We start from the raw sequence: 23,314 nt of genomic DNA on the forward strand, positions 1-23,314 counted from the left end.
GGATACAGGTGCGGCCATCTTGAACTGGCAATGTCATTTGGAGCCAGAGTCTGTGCAGTACTGATTGGGCGGTCGAGTTCCCGCCCATACACCTGCCCAATTCAACTGCAAGCAGGGCTCAGCTGTCAGTCATTATGTCACACCCTCTTTTTTTAGCATGATAACTAATTAAAACCAAACTTATCAGGAAAATGACTATTTGAACTTACATCAGCAAGACAAGAGCTACCTAAAATAACAGAAACCATCTTTGTGAAGAATTTATTTGACTTGTACTCTGAGTTTTTATTTTGGCTCATGTCCCATCTGCTGACATGGAGGGGGCGGGACTTATGACCTACACTGCAGACAGCCATCCAGACCAAAATCCATTTTTAAAAATGTATCACTAATTACATTGCAGACTTGTGCATTTATTAATTAGTTACCAACTTGAATTGTTGGCAAATGAGAAACATTTACCAGTGACTTTATTAACATTTCCAACTGCAGAATTGAAGGTTAGAAAGATTAGAGAAAGTTGGGCCAGTTACCTTTCAATGAATTTAATAATGGATTCATTAATCCTTCCTGATAAGAGTCGGTGCTGTATTTCCTTTGAAAACAGGAAGAAGAATTTTTCTGCTCCCTTCCTTTTTGGCAAAACAGCAGCTTCCTGTGAGAGAAAGTAACCGGCGATACTGTACAACTATTATATATGTTATAGATGAGTCCCATTCAAGGAAAATTAAAAATCTTTAAAAATAGAGACGTTTTAACATCATGTAAAGATTTTTCTTCACTCTGCAATGCCGTGCTTGATCTGATTGTAGCGGGAAAAACTTCACACGCTATCTGCTCAGTTTTTTTCTGCTCCCCACTCCACAAGACCATAAGGTCTGAGTAACCACTGGGTCCACTACTGATTATTCACCTTTCACAGCAGCATTTCTGTACACGGACAAACAAATAAGTGTACAAAAACAATGTTAAGACAGTACTGATAATCAAAGTCAAAAAATGTGCCCCTTTGAGGACGTGCATGCTTACAAATGTGCAAAATGGATTCACTCTGCAGAAAACCAATAAAGAAAGCTCTTTTAACTCAATTTATTTGTCAAGAAAATCATGTTTTTCTGTTTACATTTAATAAACAAAACATTAAATCTGTGCCAGTACAGCATTGCTTGAGTTACACCACATAAGTATCTAAATCTAAAAACAAAATCAATCATATCAATCAATACATGTAAATAATTATACATTTGCAAATCCAACACTTTTAATATGTCTAATAGTTGTTAATACGATTTTCAGTAGATTCTCTTATAATTTACAACACGTTAGATTAAAGTCCATTCTTCATTGCTCGCTCCTGATCTTGGCTGTCTCACCCCAACACTGTAACTTGTTCTCTCCACATGGTGTCAATGCTTTTCACTGTTCTCTAAAGTTAATGAAGTTTACATTAGCTGATCATGTAGCTGATAAGTTCATGGGAGTAGGAACTCGGCACAGTTCACTGAGGGAAAACTGACTTTCAGCCCTGAAACACCTGGTTGGAAACACCATGGCACTTTGTTTGATCTTTCACTTAATCTTATCTTTTTTACATGAATGAGAGTAAACGCTGATTCAAACACGTTAAAAACTTTAACTCTATACATGAAAATAATAAACTTGTATGTAGACAAGAACAAACATTAGCTAAATATCCCCCACATACATCATTAATATGGTTGTTACAGCTGATATAAAAACAAAATCAGTCATTTTCATGGACAGTGTAAGTCATCATGACTTTGTTTCTCAAGCATATCAATCCAACACCTTTATATTGAGTAGTTATAAGTGTGATTACAGTACAATAGCATCACTTGTAATACACAACAAGCTGCTCTGAAGTCTCATGTAAGGAAAACAAAATTTGTGGTACAGCCACAGAGAAAGCAAAAACCTCTAAAGGCTCTCTGATCAACTTCACAATGCTTCCCAAACACCATTAGCCTGAGCATAAAATCAGATATTTACAAGCTTGATCAGCATCAGAATCTAAAAGTCAAGTTAATCATTTCAGGTCTTCAGCCCCGTACAATGTCTACAAAATGGTAATAACAATGAAGAGAAGGCTTCACATCAGATAACAGCACTTACATACTCTGCAAACCTTTTCAACTTGACTGTAGTGAAACACTTCATACGCTATCTGCTCAGTATATTTCTCCACCCCACACTCCATGAGACATGCAAACCAACCATCTTCAATGTAAGCCAGGTCTGAGTAACCACTGGGTCCACTGTTGATGATCCAGGGTTTGCTCCATGCATCTGGATCCTGTGGGGATTTATTCAGATACACTCCTAAATTGATCCTGTTGGACTGATCACTTGGGTGGGTGTAGAGCAGCCACTTATTTGGGCTTGAGTCAGCCGTGGCACCTTCGCTTAGAGCTGGAAAGGAGACCACACTTCCCTGACAGCCTCCACCTGTTTCAACAAGCTTTCCAGCAGACGGGAGGGTTTTAAAACCAGCCCCCGTATCGATAGCTTCCACTCGATAGCCTCCCTTACTACGGGCATTGCAGTAGATGTAGTTGTGGCCTGCATTATTAGACACCTCTGCCATTTCACATTCAAGTGATTCTATTTCAATCAGCTTGCTAAAATGCCAACTTCTGCCCTTATCATCACTATAGAGAGCAAGAGCACATGGGAAAGAGGAAGGGGGTGAGGTGGAGCGAGAAGCATATGCATAAGTTGGAATAATCAATTTACCACTCTCTGTTTGAAGACCATGACCTGGACCAACAGCAAATGTGGCCCATTCTTTGATATCAGGAAGATCTGACAAATCAGTCACCCCGCTCCAAGTCTGGCCACCATTTTCTGTTGTAATGTAGCAGAGACGGGCCTTGTTATGGCCCGAACTTATCTGGTCGTTCTCCTCGATGCCGTCCTCAACACAGATGAAGAACAGGAACATTTTTTTGCTTGTTTTCTCGTACACTGGACAGGGGTTCATCGGACGATGTCCATCAAGATGTGCCTCCTCCACCACCTTGAGCTCTGACCACTAGAGAGAACATTAATCAGAGATGTGTGAATGAAACAAAGCAGATTCACAAGTAATTTAGGAATGAAACAATTGTTTAGGATGACTACCTCAATTGTTTTCACACCAGTGCTCTCCTCCTTCTTCAGCGTTCCTGTTTTCAAAACCAGGTGTTTTGTACTGCTATCATCTACAGTCTCCCTCTGCTCTGCAAAGGCAAAAAAGATCTTTCTGTCTCTGTCGTAGAAAAGAGAAGGAATCCTGTAAATCCATTTCCCATCAGATTTAAGGAGAGTTTGTTTCTGCAGTTGATGATCCTTTAAAGTTATGTCATCCATGGTTGGTGTAAAATGATCGCACAATGGTTAAGAAAGAATGAAATGCAGAGTACACTGCTACAATCATTAGAGATTGGCCGCTGACGGTTCCAGGGTGGCGCAGTTTTTGAATGAGGGAGGAGTCTCTTTTCACAGACTAAACGTTACTGGTCACTTCTTAAGAAGTGACATGAAAAACAGGAAATATGGAAGTTGAGTCATTATTTTCTAGGAAGAGCATTAGGGGCACAAGTAACAGAGTCTTTGAATGCTGATCATGAACTCAGGAGTCTGCATTTTTACTGAGAATTCAGAGATTAAATTTGTCAGAAATTAAAGTTCTTAGAATTCAAATTAATGTTTCACATGTGGCACAAATCCTCTTCAGCACTTTTCAGTTGATTAACAGAGAAAATAAAAGTCCACTTCCTCACTTGAGCAGAACCAAAACAGGTTTGGTTATTTTTTTTACCAAGAGGAAGGTCAGCAAAGCAAGTTTAGGTCAGACTGTGATCACATCATCACTGACTGCACCTGTTATTGCCACTTTACATAATTGCAAGCATTTTCCAGAATTAGGGTTATACATGCCGAAAAAACACAATGAGTTTATTTTAATAGATTACTCAGTGATGTTGATGAATGACATCTGGTCTGTGCCAAGTGCCAGTTTAATAGGAGTCACTGTTGTATGTCCATTAAACAGCAGGAAGTAGTTTTCTGTTTAATCATAAAAGTAAAAAAGTAAAGTAAAAAATCCTTTACCCTTTGAAGGTCATGCATGAACACAAGTGTGAAAAATGTATATATTATTCAGAAAAACAATAAAGAGAGCTAATTCAATGCCATTGTTTGTCAAAAATCTTGTTTAATTCTTTGAATTATGATAAAAAGCGAAAAATTGGTGTCAATACAGCATCGTTTGAATTGCACTTTACAGTATTGAATGTTGGTACATATCATACATCATTAATATGGTTGTTACAACTGAAATAAAACTAAATCAGTCATTTTAAAGGACAATGTAAGTCATTATAACTTTGTTCGTAAACCATATCAATCCAATACTTTTATAGTTTTACATGTAATTTCAGCACAATAGTGTCACTTGTAATACACAACAGACTACCTTGAAGTCTCAAGTAAGGAAAACAACAGGTCATTTTGTGGTACAGCCTCAGTGAAAGATGGACAATTAAATACATCTGATTTTTACTCTCTAGTTTCAGCTCGACTTCATTGTAGCAAAAAACCTTAAAGATCCGATCAGCTTCACAAGGCCTCCCACACACCATTAGCATATTATCATACATACATACAGCGTCAGCATCTTGAAGTCAGACATATTTGTAGATCTCTTTATCATTCAAGGGCTTCAGCCCCATACAAGGAATCCAAAAAATACAAAAGGCTTCACACCTGATAAAGGCATTGATTTTATTCTTTTACTCCTCAATGCTCTTCTTGACTTGACTGTAGTGAAACACTTCATACGCTATCTGCTCAGTATATTTCTCCACCCCACACTCCATGAGACATGCAAACCAACCATCTTCAATGTAAGCCAGGTCTGAGTAACCACTGGGTCCACTGTTGATGATCCAGGGTTTGCTCCATGCATTTGGATCCTGTTGGGACTTATTCAGATACACTCCTAAATTGATCCTGTTGGACTGATCACTTGGGTGGGTGTATAGCAGCCACTTATTTGGGCTTGAGTCAGCTGTGGCACCTTCGCTTAGAGCTGGAAAGGAGACCACACTTCCCTGACAGCCTCCACCTGTTTCAACAAGCTTTCCAGCAGATGGGAGGGTTTTAAAACCAGCCCCCGTATCGATAGCTTCCACTCGATAGCCTCCCTCACTACGGGCATTGCAGTAGATGTAGTTGTGGCCTGCATTATCAGACACTTCTGCCATTTCACATTCAAGTGATTTTGTTTCAATCATCCTGCCAAATAGCCAACTACTGCCTTTATCGTCACTATACAGAGCAAGGCCATACGGGACGGCGCAATAACATGATATGCAACAGTATGAGGTGGAGCAAGAAGCATATGCATAAGTTGGAATAATCAATCTACCACTCTCTGTTTGAAGACCATGACCTGGACCAACAGCAAATGTGGCCCATTCACTGATATCAGGAAGATGTGACAAATCAGTCACTCCGCTCCAAGTCTGGCCACCGTCTTCTGTTGTAATGTAGCAGAGACGAGCCTCGTTATGGCCCGTGAATCTCTGCCAGCACTCTGAGACGACGCCCTTAACACAGATGAAGAACAGGAAAAGTGTTTTGCTGGTTTTCTCGTACACTGGACAGGGGTTCATCGGACGATATCCATCAAGATGTGCCTCCTTCACCACTTTGAGCTCCGACCACTAGAGAGAACATTAATCAGAGATGTGTGAATGAAACAAAGCAGATTCACAAGTAATTTAGCAATGAAACAATTGTTTGGGATGATAACCTCAATTGTTCTCACACCAGTGCTCTCCTCCTTCTTCAGTGTTCCTGTTTTCAAAACCAGGTGTTTTGTACTGGCGTCATCTGTAGTACTCCTCTGCTCTGCAAAGGCCATGAAGATCTTTCTGTCTCTGTCGTAGAAAAGAGAAGGAATCCTGTACACCTCGTTTACCTTGGAAAGAAAGACGGTTCTTTCTTCTTGGATTTTTTGATGTGAGGGTTTGTTGCCCATGGTTGCTGTCCAATGCGTATCAGCATATACCGTTTAAGCTTATGAGTAAAGACTCCTCCGTTGTTCACACAGGGCAGCACCAAGCCTTATAAAACAGTAAGGCTTGGTGCTGCCCTGTGTGAATGACCGAGGAGTCTTTTATTACAGACTCAACATCATTGTCCACTTCTCAAGAAGTGACTTGAAAAAGCAGGAAAATCCTCTTCAGCACTTTGCGGTTGATTAGCAGAAAACCAAAGTCCACTTCCTTTGCAGCAGTAACACACAAGTGACTACGAGCAAACACCAGGACTGCTACAGGCTCAGTGACCTTTGATGCATGGAGGTATGATTTCAGTTAATCTTTTATTTCTTTACTCTCCTACAACATGACCCTGCATCTGTGCTGCTTTCTCTCTTGGCATCTTTCTCACCATGGACCTCCTGAACTATTAGCATGAGCTAAAGGATCATTTCACCCAAGTTACAAAAGATATTTTGTATTTGGTGCATGGCCATCAGAGGTGTCGATATCATATTTTCACTACAAGATTATGGTGGCCGAAAGAGAACATGATAACGATAATATCTAATATATAGAAGATTTGAAGAGAGAAATGCAGTCAGTCAAATTACTCTTGAACTTAATTCATTGTGTGTCTTGTTGCTTTTATCGTTGAAGAATTACAAAAAATTTAGGAGGCGAATATCTCATCTCATTATCTTTTGCCGCTTAATCCGTGTGGGTCACGGAGAGATGTTGCCGCTATATCCCCCCCCGTTCAGGGGGGTTGCAGGTTGCTGGAGCCAATCCCAGTATTTTAATGGGCGGAGGCTAGGGTATATCCCTGGATGGCCGCCAGCTCATCGCAGGGCCCTTCTGACGGCAGAGGCTGCCCCACAGGGTGCCAACTGCACGCCAGGAGCAATGTCGGGGTTCAGTATCTTGCTCAAGGATACTTCGGCCTGTAGCTCAGTTCCGCCCAGGGGAGCTGGGGTTTCGAACCAGCGACCTTCTGGTCGCCAGCCTGCGAATATCAATATTTAATGTTTAAAGGTTTAAGGGAAATTCTCCTTGTTGAGATAGAAAGTTGCTAATTCTCTGAAGAATTTCAGAATCAGTATCATGAATCAGATCTCTTTAATACATGCTGCATGGAGAGAAGTGTTCTCTCCAGTCTTCCAAATGTTTCTGCCTTAAAGACAGTGGTTGCATACTTTACGACAGTCATGAATTACTTCTTCCCAAAAACAATGACCCCCTGGTGTCTGTTTTGATCATGTCTTTCCCAGGGCAGTGACCATTTGCTGTTTTATTGAAATGTAAATGTCATCTTATCATCCTTCCTGTAAACACCTCAGGCAGAGAGAATTGCCCTTCACGTGACTTTGTGACCCTTACACCTAAGGAGGATTATCCCCTCCTCCTCTCACATCCTGATATGGTCTTTACAGTACATTGATTACTGAATGGAAAACTATTTAATTTCTCACACAGGCACACCGGGACACCCTCTAGTGGCTATACAAAAAATAAAAATTTCCATCCCATCCTGGTAACAGGAGACAGAAGTTTCCTTCTTTGTCTTAATCAGTTAAACAACATTTTACCTGGACTGAGAGGTAAACCAACTGTGACGGGAATTTTAACGTCATGTTAGAAATCTCCTTCATTTGCTAAGAACTGACATCCTGGGAAGCACGCTCATTGTTTTTTTCCCCAAGAGTTGGATGATGAGATCATCACCACTTTCATTCTGCATGAAGTATGGGGCTAAAGCCAGGTTACAGTTAGCTTAGCTTAGCATTAATATTAAATCAGTGCATCAGCTAGCCAGGGTTAAAAAAATCTACCTCCCAACACCACTAAATCTCACTAAATAACACTTTGCCTCACCTGCACACAGCGACAGAACTTTAAAACCAAGAGTCATGGCTTTACTGGGAGTTACATGCTGTAACCATAGACTGCATAAAGATGGACGACGCTCTACCACCTCCTCCCAATTAGGGCTGTAGCTATCGATTCTTTTTGGAATCGATTAATCTAGCACTTTATCGATCGATTAATCGATTAATCGTATATATATATTTTTTGCATTTTTAAACAACCAAAACAAATAATGCATGACGAAAATGATGTGGCTGTAAAATGATCAACCATTTGGCTTTTATTTCTTTAAATAACAGAGGTATTTCTTACAACTCCAACATTTGGCTCCAAAACTTTATTGCAATTTACCCATTTAGTGCAAGTGCAAACAATTAAATAACAATACAGTTTCAACTTACTGTAAAACATGTATAACATGTAACACTATGAATCAATACAAACTTAAATAGTAACGGCCATTTTGCCTTAGTGTTGTCTTATACAACATTACAAAAAGGGATTGCACCTTCTAACCACCTACTAACAAATAATATATAATCTCTGGGATAGGCCTATTTGCTATGGTAACCTAGCAACCTATGTGTGTGCACGCATGCTGTGTTATATATAATTTTATGTTATACACAGCACCAAATCACAACAGAAGTCATTTAAGGTCACTTTTCCTATAGAACCGGTCCGGACCGTGTTCATTTACTTAATAATTTCTTCATCGTCGCGCATCTACAATTCTCCACCGCTTTGTTTTACGAAGGGAGGAGCTCCGGACCGACGTAAACAAACACGCGTGCACACACAATTACAGACAGACAGAGAGAGAGGGAGAACATGTCACGTCGGTCTCAACTGTCTGTAAAGCAGATATCATATCTACGTTTTTTAAACGCGCACAAACTGATTCTGCTCTGGCATGTCATCTCGAGCCTTCGCAGTTCTCCGTCGTGGTGGCGGATACGCAATGCAATCTCCTGCTGGAGAACCAGCGTGAGGACGTGAGTTTAGAGGACCAATCACAGCCCTTGCCGTCTCCGTTTCCCCGCGACGGAGTGCCGGACACTCCGCGCCCGGAGAGTACGGAGAGGCTCTCCGGCTCTCCGGCGACGGAGAGGGCTCTCTGTGTCCGTGTACGGCACTTTACGCAGTAGTATTAACAACGGTCCGTGTGGAACATTCAAGATCCCTGCGCGTCATAGGAATTTAACGACGCTTCGAGGCAGAGTTTTTGCCTCGACCAATTTTTGTAATCGAGTAACTCGAGTAACTCGATGAATCGTTACAGCCCTACTCCCAATGTACAAAAATGAAGCCAAAAATCCTGGATACAGGTGCGGCCATCTTGAACTGGCGATGTCATTTGGAGCCAGAGTCTGTGCAGTACTGATTGGGCGGTCGAGTACCGAGTTCCCGCCCATACACCTGCCCAATTCAACTGCAAGCAGGGCTCAGCTGTCAGTCATTATGTCACACCCTCTTTTTCTAGCATGATAACTAATTAAAACCAAACTTATCAGGAAAATGACTATTTGAACTTACATCAGCAAGACAAGAGCTACCTAAAATAACAGAAACCATCTTTGTGAAGAATTTATTTGACTTTTACTCTGAGTTTTTATTTTGGCTCGTGTCCCATCTGCTGACATTTTGGGGGCGGGACTTATGACCTACACTGCAGACAGCCATCCAGACCAAAATCCATTTTTAAAAATGTATCACTAATTACATTGCAGACTTGTGCATTTATTAATTAGTTACCAACTCGAATTGTTGGCAAATGAGAAACCTTTTACCAGTGACTTTATTAACATTTCTAACTGCAGAATTGAAGGTTAGAAAAATTAGAGAAAGTTGGGCCAGTTACCTTTCAATGAATTTAATAATGGATTCATTAATCCTTCCTGATTAGAGTCGGTGCTGTATTTCCTTTGAAAACAGGAAGAAGAATTTTTCTGCTCCCTTCCTTTTTGGCAAAACAGCAGCTTCCTGTGAGAGAAAGTAACCGGCGATACTGTACAACTATTATATATGTTATAGATGAGTCCCATTCAAGGAAAACAAAAAATCTTTAAAAATAGAGAGACGTTTTAACATCATGTAAAAATTTTTTATTCACTCTGTAATGCCGTGCTTCACCTGATTGTAGTGGGAAAAACTTCACACGCTATCTGCTCAGTTTTTTTCTGCTCCCCACTCCACAAGACCATAAGGTCTGAGTAACCACTGGGTCCACTACTGATTATTCACCTTTTACAGCAGCATTTCTGTACACGGACAAACAAATAAGAGTACAAAAACAATGTTAAGACAGTACTGATAATCAAAGTTAAAAAATGTGCTCCTTTGAGGACGTGCATGCTTACAAATGTGCAAAATGGATTCACTCTGCAGAAAACCAATAAAGAAAGCTCTTATAACTCAATTTATTTGTCAAAAAATCTTGTTTTTCTGTTTACATTTAATAAAAAAAAACATTAAATCTGTGCCAGTACAGCATTGCTTGAGTTACACCACATAAGTATCTAAATCTTAAAACAAAATCAATCATATCAATCATTACATGCAAATAATTAAACATTTGCAAATCCAACACTTTTAATATGTCTAATAGTTGTTAATACGATTTTCAGTAGATTCTCTTATAATTTACAACACGTTAGATTAAAGTCCATTCTTCACTGCTCGCTCCTGATCTTGGCTGTCTCACCCCAACACTGTAACTTGTTCTCTCCACATGGTGTCAATGCTTTTTACTGTTCTCTAAAGCTAATGAAGTTTACATTAGCTGATCATGCAGCTGATAAGTTCATGGGAGTAGGAACTCGGCACAGTTCACTGAGGGAAAACTGACTTTCAGCCCTGAAACACCTGGTTGGAAACACCATGGCACTTTGTTTGATCTTTCACTTAATCTTATCTTTTTTACATGAATGAGAGTAAACGCTGATTATAACACGTTAAAAACTTTAACTCCATACATGAAAATAATAAACTTGTATGTAGACAAGAACAAACATTAGCAAAATATCTCTCACATACATCATTAATATGGTTGTTACAGCTGATATAAAAACAAAATCAGTCATTTTCATGGACAGTGTAAGTCATCATGACTTTGTTTCTCAAGCATATCAATCCAACACCTTTATATTGAGTAGTTATAAGTGTGATTACAGTACAATAGCATCACTTGTAATACACAACAAGCTGCTCTGAAGTCTCATGTAAGGAAAACAAAATTTGTGGTACAGCCACAGAGAAAGCAAAAACCTCTAAAGGCTCTCTGATCAACTTCACAATGCTTCCCAAACACCATTAGCCTGAGCATAAAATCAGATATTTACAAGCTTGATCAGCATCAGAATCTAAAAGTCTTCAGCCCCGTACAATGTCTACAAAATGATAATAAAAATGGAGAGAAGGCTTCACATCAGATGAAAACAATTTCTTACTCTGCAATGCCCTGTTCGACTTGACTGTAGTGAAACACTTCACACTTTATCTGCTCAGTTTCCTTCTGGGCCCCACACTCCATAAGACATGCAAACCAACCATCTTCAATGTAAGCCAGGTCTGAGTAACCACTAGGTCCACTGTTGATGATCCAGGGTTTGCTCCATGCATTTGGATCCTGTGGGGATTTATTCAGATACACTCCTAACTTGATCCTCTTGTGTGGATGACTTGGGTGGGTGTAGAGCAGCCACTTGTTCTGGCTTGAGTCAGCTGTGGCACCTTCACTTTGAGCTGGAAAGGAGACCACACTTCCCTGACAGCCTCTACCTGTTTCAACAAGCTTTCCAGCAGGTGAGAGGGTTTTAAAACCAGCCCCCGTATCAATAACTTCCACTCGACAGCCTCCCTCACTACGGGCATTGCAGTAGATGTGATCATCAGACACCTCTGCTATTTCACATTCAAGTGATTTTATTTCAATCAGCTTGCTAAAATGCCAACTTCTGCCCTTATCATCACTATAGAGAGCGAGAGCATGTGGAACAGAGGAAGGGGGTGAGGTGGAGCGAGAAGCATATGCATAAGTTGGAATAATCAATTTACCACTCTTTGTTTGAAGACCATGACCTGGACCAACAGCAAATGTGGCCCATCCTTTGATATCAGGAAGATGTGACAAATCAGTCACCCCGCTCCAAGTCTGGCCACCATCTTTTGTTGTAATGTAGCAGAGACGAGCCTTGTTACAGCCTGACCTTATCTGCTCGCACTCTGAGACGACGCCCTCAACACAGATGAAGAACAGGAAAAGTGTTTTGTTGGTTTTCTCGTACACTGGACAGGGGTTCATCGGACGATGTCCATCAACATGTGCCTCCTTCACCACTTTGAGCTCCGACCACTAGAGAGAACGTTAATCAGAGATGTGTGAATGACACAAAGCAGATTCACAAGTAATTTAGTTTGTTTGGGATTAATTAATTGTTTGATTACCTCAATTGTTCTCACACCACTGCTCTCCTCCTTCTTCAGCGTTCCTGTTTTCATAACCAGGTGTTTTGTACTGGTGTCATCTGTAGTACTCCTCTGCTCTGCAAAGGCCATGAAGATCTCTTTGTCTTTGTCATAGAAAAGAGAAGGAATCCTGTACACCGTGGATTGAAAGACGGCTCTTTCTTCTTCGTTTTTTTGATGTGAGGATTTGCAGCCCATGGTTGCTATCCAATGCGAATCAGCATATACCGTTTAAGCTAATGAGAGGGAATCCTGTAAACCCATCTCTTGAAGACAGTTTATTTCTGCGGTTGATGATCCTTAAGTTATGTCATCCAAGGTTGGTGTAAAATGATCGTACGATGGTTAAGAAAGAATGAAATGCAGAGTACACTGCTACAATCATAGATTGCCTGCTGACGTTTCCAGGGTGGTGCAGTTTTTGAATGAGGGAGGAGTCTCTTATCACAGACTAAACATTACTGTTCACTTCTCAGGAAGTGATATGAAAAACAGGAAATATGAAAGTCGAGTCATTCTTTTCTAGGAAGAGCATTAGGGGCACAAGTAACAAAGTCTTTGAATGCTGATCATGAACTCAGGAGTCTGCATTTTTACTGAGAATTCGCAGATTAAACTTGTCAGAAATTAAAGTTCTTAGAATTCAAATAAATGTTTCACATGTGGCACAAATCCTCTTCCACACTTTTCAGTTGATTAGCACAGAAAATAAAAGTCCACTTCCTCACTTGAGCAGAACCAAAAAAGGTTTGGTTATTTTTTTACCAAGAGGAAGGTGTTAGGTTTGAGTCTTCTGTGGACCCGAATGCAGAGACCGGAGACCAAATGTCAGGGAGCAAAATGTTTATTGAACAGAGATGTCTAGGCGGGCAGGTTGACTGGTAAGCAGGCAGGTTGGAAGAGGAGTGGGCAGGCTGGCAGGCAGGCAGGAAACTGAGCAGAGGTGTGCAGGAGGTTTTCTGAAGAATGAGCCAAAAACAACAAGCATTAGGTACAAAACAGAGGTACAGAGGAGTATGTTTCAATCTAGAGCAAGTTACGGATACTTGGCACATATGATCACCGTAAGGGACGGAATAATCTGAATGTTGTTGTGGAGAGACCAGGTTGATATAGTCGGAGGATGATGATGATGAGGAGCAGGTGCGCCACTCTGCTGCTGCCGCCGCCACGCCCACCGGATACACACAGGGAAGGAGCAGGTGAGGGAGAGAAAGGAGGGGGGAAAACAGACAGGGGAAAAAACACAACAAACAGCCAGTCTGCCACAGCTGAACCGTGACGGAAGGTCAGCAAAGCAAGTTTAGGTCAGACTGTGATCACATCATCACTGACTGCACCTGTTATTGCCACTTTGCATAATTGCAAACATTTTCCACAATTAGGGTTATACATACCGAATAAACACAATGTGTTTATTTTAACAGATTACTCAGTGATGTTGATGAATGACATCTGGCCTGTGCTAAGTGCCAGTTTAATAGGAGTCACTGTTGTATGTTCATTAAACAGCAGGAAGTAGTTTTCTGTTTAATCAAGTAAAAAAGTAAAGTAAAAAACCCTTTACCCTTTGAAGGTCATGCATGAATACAAGTGTGAAAAATGTATATATTATTCAGAAAAACAATAAAGAGAGCTATTTCAATGCCATTGTTTGTCAAAAATCTTGTTTAATTCTTTGAATTATGATAAAAAGCGAAAACTTGGTGTCAATACAGTATCGTTTGAATTGCACTTTACAGTATTGAATGTTAGTACATATCATACATCATTAATGTGGTTGTTACAACTGAAATAAAACAAAATCAGTCATTTTAAAGGACAATGTAAGTCATTATAACTTTGTTTGTTAATCATATCAATCCAATACCTTTATATTAACTAGTTGTTCATGTAATTTCAGCACAATAGTGTCATTTGTAATACACAACAGGCTACCTTGAAGTCTCAAGTAAGGAAAACAACAGGTCATTTTGTGGTACAGCCTCAGTGTATGAATGAATGAATGAATGAATGAAATTTATTGGTCACTCAGAGAGTATAAACTCTGGTCACAACCAAAGGATGGGGGCGGAAGCCTCAGCTTATATATAGCCCCCCCTTTTCTTACATATCAATCAAAACAAGAAGCATATACATACCTACGTACAAACATATGCATCACAAAAACGCCTACACACCCAGTACATGCTTAGATATATTATACATTCACATACATAGATACAAACATACATACATACATCTATTTTTCATAAGTAGTTATAATTATAATACTCATTGCTCATTGCTCTCCATTGTTTGGTTACCCAGGAGCAAGTCTGTATTTATCTATCATCATATCTTTGTACCTTTTTTTAAATATTGGCACATTCTTACTGTATTTTAGTTCATCAGGTAATGCATTCCATAACTTCACGCCACAAACAGAAATGCACCTGCTTTTCATATCTGTATTGTAGACGGGCTGTTTCCAATTTAGTTTGTTTCTGAGGGCGTAACCCCCCTCTCTCTCTTTGAACATGGATTGTATGTTGGAAGGAAGCAGGTTATTTCTGGATTTGTACATGAGTAATGCAGTTTTCTGGTCTACCAAGTCCATGAATTTAAGTGTTTTTGTCTTTATAAATAGTGAATTGGTATGATCATAAAAACCAACATTATTTACTATTCTTATTGCTTTTTTTTGTACTGTGCATACTGTCTGTAGCGTAGTTTTGCAGGCATTACCCCATATCTCAACACAGTAAGTTAAATATGGCAGAATCAAGGTGCAGTAAAGGAGGTTCATAGATCTGAAGTTTAGAAGGTGTTTGACTTTGTTCATCACACCGATGCTTCTGGAAATTTTGGATCTGACTTGGTTCACCTGTGGTTTCCAACTGAATTTGTGGTCTATCCTTACTCCTAAAAATGTGTTTTCATATACTCTTTCTAGTTCCATCTCCTCTATCCTTAAGTTTACTTGAGTTGTTAAGTGGGTTTTGCGATTTCCAAAAATCATAAATTTGGTTTTTTTCACACTCAAAGATAGCTTATTTGCATCAAACCACATTTTCAGTTTACCTAATTCTACTGACACCTTCTCCATTAACCTCTGTAAACAGTCATCTGTACAGAAAATATTGGTGTCGTCGGCAAAAATTACATATTTTAAAATGTTGGACACATGACAGATGTTGTTTATATACATAATGAATAACTTTGGTCCAACTATTGAACCCTGCGGCACTCCACATGTAATTTCTGCTGTCTTGGACATGGCATCACCAACCTGTACATACTGGGTCCTATTTCTGATGTAGCTCTTTAGCCATTCCAGTCCCACTCCTCTTACTCCAAATCTTTCCATTTTCTTCAACATAATATCATGGTCTATCGTGTCAAATGCTTTCTTCAGGTCTATGAAAACCCCCACTGCAAACTTCTTCTTATCAACAGCACTTGAAAGCTCTTCCATAAGTTCCATCAAGGCCATTGAGGTTTATCTACCGTCTCTGAACCCGTATTGACAATCAATTAATAGTTTGTGTTTTTCAACAAAGCAGTCCAGTCTGTCAACAAAAAGTTTTTCAAGTATTTTTGAAAATTGAGATAAAAGTGAGACTGGTCTGTAATTTGTATATGAGTTTTTATCTCCTGCTTTGAACAGTGGGATTACTTTCGCTGTTTTCATGTTGTCTGGGAAGCAGCCCAACTGGAAGGATAGGTTACAGATGTGGGTTAGAGGCACTACAATGGCCGAAATTACTTCCTTAACTAACATCATATCAATTCCATTCCAGTCAGTAGATCTTTTATTTTTGAATTTATTAACAAGTTCAATAATCTCTGTCTCGTCAACTTTTCTCAGGAACATTGTTGCTGGATTTCTAATGCCATAAATTAGCTCTGCACTGCTTTCCTCCAGTGGTACTATTTCCCCTGCCAATTTGGGGCCCACCGAGACAAAGAATTTGTTAAAACCATCTGCCACTTCATTCATGTTACTGACAATTTTTCCATTGTCAATAAAATGACTAGAATAGCCAGTGCTGGTCGATTTGTTTCTGATAATTTTACTTAGTATATCCCATGTTCTCTTAATGTTGTTTTTATTGATCTCTAGCTCATTATCAAAATACTCTTTTTTACATTTTCTCATTATATCTGTTAATTTGTTTTTGTACCTTTTGTATTTGATTTCTTGGTCTTTACCTCTATATTTAATAAATTTCCTGTACATAGTGTTCTTTTTCTTGCATGCATTCAGTAAACCCCTGGTGAGCCATGGTTTGTCACTGCTCTTCTTTTTCCTTTTATTTTGCCTGACTGGACAGCTTTTGTTGTATAGTGCTAAGAAGGAGTCTAGAAATATTTCATAAGCAGAGTTTGCATCATGGGCCTGTAAAACATCACTCCAGTCATGAGACATAAGATCCGTTCTGAAGGCATTCACAGATTCAACAGTTCTCATTCTTCTTTGCCTAATGTTGCTCTCCTCCATTAGCTTATGATTACAGTCGTGTATGGCAAAGACTGGCAGGTGGTCAGTAATGTCCTTAACCAGAAGCCCGCTTACTATTGTATTCTCCATATTATTAGTAAATATGTTGTCTATGATTGTGGCTGAATGTGAAGTAATTCTACTTGGCTTTGTAATTGTGGGATATAGGCTCATTGTGTAAATGGTTTCAGTGAAATCATTTATCGATGTTTGCTTGTAGGGATTTAGGAGGTCTATGTTGAAGTCACCACATATAAATATAACTTTCTTCTCAGTCATTGTATACACTTTTTCTATCCAGTCCTTAAACATATTTATATCCGGGCCCGGTAAATACAGCTTATCATAATGTTTCTGTTCCTGCTCATATCAATCTCAATAGTTATGCATTCACAAACATTTTCCACAGCCTCAGTCAATCTCTCTACTTTACAATACTTCAATCTTCTGTCTACATACAACGCTGTTCCCCCTCCATTTCTTTCAGTCCTGTTTATGTGGTTCAACTCATAGCCTGTAATTTCATATTCATCACCTCTACCATCCCCAATCCATGTTTCAGAAAGTGCTATTACACTAAATGGCCTGGTAAATTCACTGGAAGTTCTTATTGAGACTACGGCTGTTGAAGTGAATTAATGAAATGCTGTGCTCTACTTTAATGCTATTGTTAAACTGGTCCACTGTAAAGTAATTACAATTATCTAGATTATTAAAAAAATGTATCTCTGGATCTGTATCCTGATTTCTGTCCATGGTTTGTTTAGTTGGCACATCATGGGATTACCTTGTAAGGCCTCATCTTTCTCTGAACTTTTCTAGATCTTCCAGGCTTTTAACTGGCATCACTTTGGCTGTTTCTGGGTTTCCGTTTGTTAGTATATACACTTTACAATTTCTGGTCCATGTTCCCTTGATTTTCTTCTCTCTGCGCAGTTGCCTGGCACGCCTGGCTAATTCAGCATTTGTTTTCGTAAGATGTTCATTTAGGTACACATTGGTCCCCTTAAGCACTCTCCCCTGTTTTTATAGGCTAATTTTGGACTTCCTGTTTGTAAATCTCGCTATGATGGGTGCTATCTTGCCCTCTTTTCTCTGTTGATAAGATTGTGGAAGAGGATGGCAAGCTTCTATGTCCTGTTTATTTACTTGGACATCGTTAGACTGAAGGAACTTAATCAGTTGCTGTTCAACTGACTCGTTGTCGTCCTCATCTGGCTCTCCATTTTGTAAACTAGCTGCTGCTTTTGCATAAGATTGAGGCTTGGTTTTCAATCCTGTCACAACTATATCATTTACTCTGGAGTACTGCTCAAGATCATTTATCCTATCCTCCAACGTTGCAATGTTTGTGTCTTTCTCCTTATTCTGTTGTTCCAGCTCTTCCACCCTCTTCAGACCCACCATCACTTCAACATTCTTTTTTATGTCACTCAGCTCCCCTTGTGAGAGTTCCAGTGATGATTCCAGTCCATCAAACTTGTTTTCAATTAGACTTTTAACATCTTGTATGTCTTTCAGTTTTGCATTGGTGTTCGCCATATTCCTCTCTAGTTTGGCTTTGTTCACCAATAGGTCGGGTCGGCAGGTGGCCGCCTCTGACGCCTCTCCCTTACTCTCGCTTCCCCTCCCCGGTGTGTGAGTCTCGGGGTGCTGCAGGCCCACCTGTGGAAGTAAGGGCTGGGAGCCAGTGAGATGCTCTCCCACAATGCTGCCTCAGATTCCCTCTGCCCCAGATACAATTCCTCCAGACTGTTGAGACACTTACCGCGAAGGGAGGGTGATTAAACCCTCCCGCTTGCCTCAGAAGGTGGTATTCTGCTTGTTGCTGGCTAGGCTCTCCCCGCTAGTCGCATTTGGGCCCGGGCCTTGGCCTGGTGGCCGGGCTGCAGTAAGGCCTGGGCCTGAGCCTGGCCTGATGGAAGGGCTGCAGTAGGGCCTGGTCCTGAGCCTGGCCTGATGGATGGGCTGCAGTAAGGCCTGGGCCTGAGCCTGGGCCTGAGCCTGGGCCTGAGCCTGGCCCGATGGATGGGCTGCAGTAAGGTCAGGGCCTGAGCCTGGCCTGGTGGATGGCTGCAGTCGGGCCTGGGCCTGGGCCTGGCCTGGTGGATGGGCTGCAGTAGGGCCTGGGCCTGAGCCTGGCCTGATGGATGGGCTGCAGTAAGGCCTGGGCCTGAGCCGGGCCTGGTGGATGGGTTGCAGTAAGGCTTGGGCCTTGGCCTGGCGAGTATGCAGCCCAAGGCAGTTTGTGGCTACAGCAGGGCTGTTGGCAAGGCTGCTGGAGAGGCCTGGTTCAAATCCACCTAATATCACCAATCAAGCTGACAATCCACTGCTAATTGTAATCCGCCACCTCTCCCCATTAACCATAATAAATATACATGAGGATATTTGCGGAAATGGGGTCCAGATAGTGTAAAAAAAAATACTTTCAGTGCTGCTGCTGCTGCTGCTGCTGCTCCGTAGGGTATCGAGGTCCAACTGGGAGGAGTGAAAGATGGACATTTAAATACATCTCTCTAGTTTCAGCTTGACTTCATTGTGGCAAAAAACCTTAAAGATCCGATCAGCTTCACAAGGCCTCCCACACTCCATTAGCATATTATCATACATACATACAGCGTCAGCATCTTGATGTATGGGGCTAAAGCCAGGTTACAGTTAGCTTAGCTTAGCATTAATACTAAATCAGTGCATCAGCTAGCTAGGGTTAAAAAATCTACCTCCCAACACCACTAAATCTCACTAAATAACACTTTGCCCCATCTGCTAACATGGAGGGGGCGGGACTTATGACCCACACTGCAGACAGCCATCCAGACCAAAATCCATTTTTAAAAATGTATCACTAATTACATTGCAGACTTGTGCATTTATTAATTAGTTACCAACTTGAATTGTTGGCAAATGAGAAACCTTTTACCAGTGACTTTATTAACATTTCCAACTGCAGAATTGAAGGTTAGAAAGATTAGAGAAAGTTGGGCCAGTTACCTTTCAATGAATTTAATAATGGATTCATTAATCCTTCCTGATTAGAGTCGGTGCTGTATTTCCTTTGAAAACAGGAAGAAGAATTTTTCTTCTCCCTTCCTTTTTGGCAAAACAGCAGCTTCCTGTGAGAGAAAGTAACCGGCGATACTGTACAACTATTATATAGTCCCATTAGATTTCTCAAGAACAAGCTTTTATTTCTCAAGCTAAGCAACTTTAAGATCCCCCTTGGCATACACATCAGAAGTATCAATAAAATCTCTGCATATAATCATACATTTACATTGTTGGTTTTATAAAGTTAGCATCTTAAAGGCATATTTGTAAAGCCCTGTATCATTTTAAGTGATGAGTCCCAATTCAAGGAAAACAAAAAATCTTTTACATAGAGAGATGTTTTAACATCATGTAAAGATTTTTCTTCACTCTGTAATGCCGTGCTTGACCTGATTGTAGCGGGAAAAACTTCACACGCTATCTGCTCAGTTTTTTTCTGCTCCCCACTCCACAAGACCATAAGGTCTGAGTAACCACTGGGTCCACTACTGATTATTCACCTTTTACAGCAGCATTTCTGTACACGGACAAACAAATAAGAGTACAAAAACAATGTTAAGACAGTACTGATAATCGAAGTTAAAAAATGTGCCCCTTTGAGCACAAGTGTGCAAAACGGATTCACTCTGCAGAAAACCAATAAAGAAAGCTCTTATAACTCAATTTATTTGTCAAAAAATCACGTTTTTCTGTTTACATTTAATAAACAAAACATTAAATCTGTGCCAGTACAGCATTGCTTGAGTTACACCACATAAGTATGAAATGTTAGAACAGTATCATAATGAATATGGTTGTTACAGCTGAAATAAATCTAAAAACAAAATCAATCATATCAATCAATACATGCAAATAATTAAACATTTGCAAATCCAACACTTTTAATATGTCTAATAGTTGTTAATACGATTTTCAGTAGATTCTCTTATAATTTACAACACGTTAGATTAAAGTCCATTCTTCATTGCTCGCTCCTGATCTTGGCTGTCTCACCCCAACACTGTAACTTGTTCTCTCCACATGGTGTCAATGCTTTTCACTGTTCTCTAAAGTTAATGAAGTTTACATTAGCTGATCATGTAGCTGATAAGTTCATGGGAGTAGGAACTCGGCACAGTTCACTGAGGGAAAACTGACTTTCAGCCCTGAAACACCTGGTTGGAAACACCATGGCACTTTGTTTGATCTTTCACTTAATCTTATCTTTTTTACATGAATGAGAGTAAACGCTGATTCAAACACGTTAAAAACTTTAACTCTATACATGAAAATAATAAACTTGTATGTAGACAAGAACAAACATTAGCAAAATATCTCCCACATACATCATTAATATGGTTGTTACAGCTGATATAAAAACAAAATCAGTCATTCTCATGGACAGTGTAAGTCATCATGACTTTGTTTCTCAACCCAACACCTTTATATTGAGTAGTTATAAGTGTGATTACAGTACAATAGCATCGCTTGTAATACACAACAAGCTGCTCTGAAGTCTCATGTAAGGAAAACAAAATTTGTGGTACAGCCACAGAGAAAGCAAAAACCTTTAAAGGCTCTCTGATCAACTTCACGATGCTTCCCAAACACCATTAGCCTGAGCATAAAATCAGATATTTACAAGCTTGATCAGCATCAGAATCTAAAAGTCTTCAGCCCCGTACAATGTCTACAAAATGATAATAAAAATGGAGAGAAGGCTTCACATCAGATAAAAACTATTTCTTTCCCTGCAATGCCCTGTTCGACTTGACTGTAGTGAAACACTTCATACGCTATCTGCTCAGTATATTTCTCCACCCCACACTCCATAAGACATGCAAACCAACCATCTTCAATGTAAGCCAGGTCTGAGTAACCACTGGGTCCACTGTTGATGATCCAGGGTTTGCTCCATGTATTTGGTTCCTCTGGGGATTTATTCAGATACACTCCTAACTTGATCCTGTTGGACTGATCACTTGGGTGGGTGTAGAGCAGCCACTTGTTCTGGCTTGAGTCAGCCGTGGCACCTTCGCTTAGAGCTGGAAAGGAGATCACACTTCCCTGACAGCCTTTATCTGTTTCAACAAGCTTTCCAGCAGGTGAGAGGGTTTTAAAACCAGCCCCTGTATCAATAGCTTCCACTCGATAGCCTCCCTTACTACGGGCATTGCAGTAGACATGATCATCAGACACCTCTGCCATTTCACATTCAAGTGATTTTGTTTCAATCAGCTTGCTAAAATGCCAACTTCTGCCCTTATCGTTACTACACAGAGCGAGAGCATGTGGGACGGCGCAAAAACATGATATTAAACAGATTGAGGTGAAGGGAGAAGCATATGCATAAGTTGGAATAATCAATCTACCACTCTCTGTTTGAAGACCATGACCTGGACCAACAGCAAATGTGGCCCATCTTTTGATATCAGGAAGATGTGACAAATCAGTCACCCCGCTCCAAGTCTGGCCACCATCTTCTGTTGTAATGTAGCAGGGACGAGCCTCGTTATGGCCCGTGAATCTCTGCCTTCTCTCTGTGACGCCGTTCGGAACACAGATAAAGAACAGGAAAAGTGTTTTGCTGGTTTTCTCGTACACTGGACAGGGGTTCATCGGACGATGTCTATCAAGATGTGCCTCCTCCACCACTTTGAGCTCCGACCACTAGAGAGAACATTAATCAGAGATGTGTGAATGAAACAAAGCAGATTCACAAGTAATTTAGCAAAGAAAAAACAGTTTGGGATGATTACCTCAATCGTTCTCACACCAGTGCTCTCCTCCTCCTTCAGCGTTCCTGTTTTCAAAACCAGGTGTTTTGTACTGGCGTCATCTGTAGTGCTCCTCTGCTCTGCAAAGGCCATGAAGATCTTTCTGTCTCTGTCGTAGAAAAGAGAAGGAATCCTGTAAACCCATTCCCCATCAGATTTAAGGAGAGTTTGTTTCTGCGGTAGATGATCCTTTAAAGTTATGTCATCCATGGTTGGTGTAAAATGATCGTACGATGGTTAAGAAAGAATGAAATGCAGAGTACACTGCTACAATCCTAGATTGCCTGCTGACGGTTCCAGGGTGGCGCAGTTTTTGAATGAGGGAGGAGTCTCTTATCACAGACTAAACATTACTGGTCACTTCTCAGGAAGTGACATGAAAAACAGGAAAATATGGAAGTTGAGTCATTCTTATCTAGGAAGAGCATTAGGGGCACAAGTAACAGAGTCTTTGAATGCTGATTATGAACTCAGGAGTCTGCCTTTTTACTGAGAATTCAGAGATTAAATTTGTCAGAAATTAAAGTTCTTACAATTCAAATAAATGTTTCACATGTGGCACAAATCCTCTTCGGCACTTTTCAGTTGATTAACACAGAAAATCAAAGTCCACTTCCTCACTTGAGCAGAACAAAAACAGG

The 23,314-nt window shown here is 40.3% G+C and overlaps 3 protein-coding genes across 3 annotated transcripts; all 3 read right to left on the minus strand.

The window, feature by feature from the left end:
* Positions 1-1,163: 1,163 nt before the first annotated feature.
* On the minus strand, positions 1,164-6,046 carry LOC311273955 (uncharacterized protein; the record flags this gene model as incomplete). The annotated part of the gene is made up of 4 exons (XM_084381292.1): positions 1,164-3,052; positions 3,142-3,268; positions 4,798-5,729; positions 5,834-6,046. The coding sequence occupies 4 exons, from the start codon at positions 6,044-6,046 to the stop codon at positions 2,111-2,113; spliced, it is 2,214 nt and encodes a 737-aa protein (XP_084237418.1). The 3' UTR covers positions 1,164-2,110.
* Positions 6,047-10,892: 4,846 nt separating this feature from the next.
* On the minus strand, positions 10,893-12,783 carry LOC311275198 (sialidase-3-like). Its single transcript, XM_084383526.1, has 2 exons — positions 12,363-12,783; positions 10,893-12,270 (listed from the first exon to the last, which is right to left on the minus strand). The coding sequence occupies exons 1-2, from the start codon at positions 12,579-12,581 to the stop codon at positions 11,362-11,364; spliced, it is 1,128 nt and encodes a 375-aa protein (XP_084239652.1). The 5' UTR covers positions 12,582-12,783; the 3' UTR covers positions 10,893-11,361.
* Positions 12,784-20,566: 7,783 nt separating this feature from the next.
* On the minus strand, positions 20,567-22,959 carry LOC311269520 (sialidase-3-like). Its single transcript, XM_084373706.1, has 2 exons — positions 22,656-22,959; positions 20,567-22,566 (listed from the first exon to the last, which is right to left on the minus strand). Exons 1-2 carry the CDS (start codon positions 22,881-22,883, stop codon positions 21,625-21,627), a joined length of 1,170 nt encoding a protein of 389 aa, XP_084229832.1. The 5' UTR covers positions 22,884-22,959; the 3' UTR covers positions 20,567-21,624.
* Positions 22,960-23,314: the final 355 nt, after the last annotated feature.

Source organism: Pagrus pagrus (genome assembly GCF_965226575.1).
Source record: "Pagrus pagrus genome assembly, chromosome: 2".
Taxonomy (NCBI): Eukaryota; Metazoa; Chordata; class Actinopteri; order Spariformes; family Sparidae; genus Pagrus; species Pagrus pagrus.

Coding starts and splice junctions, on each gene's coding strand:
- LOC311275198 (XM_084383526.1), bottom strand. CDS start 12,581: ATGGGCTGCAAATCCTCACATCAAAAAAACGAAGAAGAAAGAGCCGTC. Junction 12,271..12,362: donor GTGGTGTGAGAACAATTGAG/GTAATCAAACAA, acceptor CGTTCTCTCTAG/TGGTCGGAGCTCAAAGTGGT.
- LOC311269520 (XM_084373706.1), bottom strand. CDS start 22,883: ATGGATGACATAACTTTAAAGGATCATCTACCGCAGAAACAAACTCTC. Junction 22,567..22,655: donor CTGGTGTGAGAACGATTGAG/GTAATCATCCCA, acceptor TGTTCTCTCTAG/TGGTCGGAGCTCAAAGTGGT.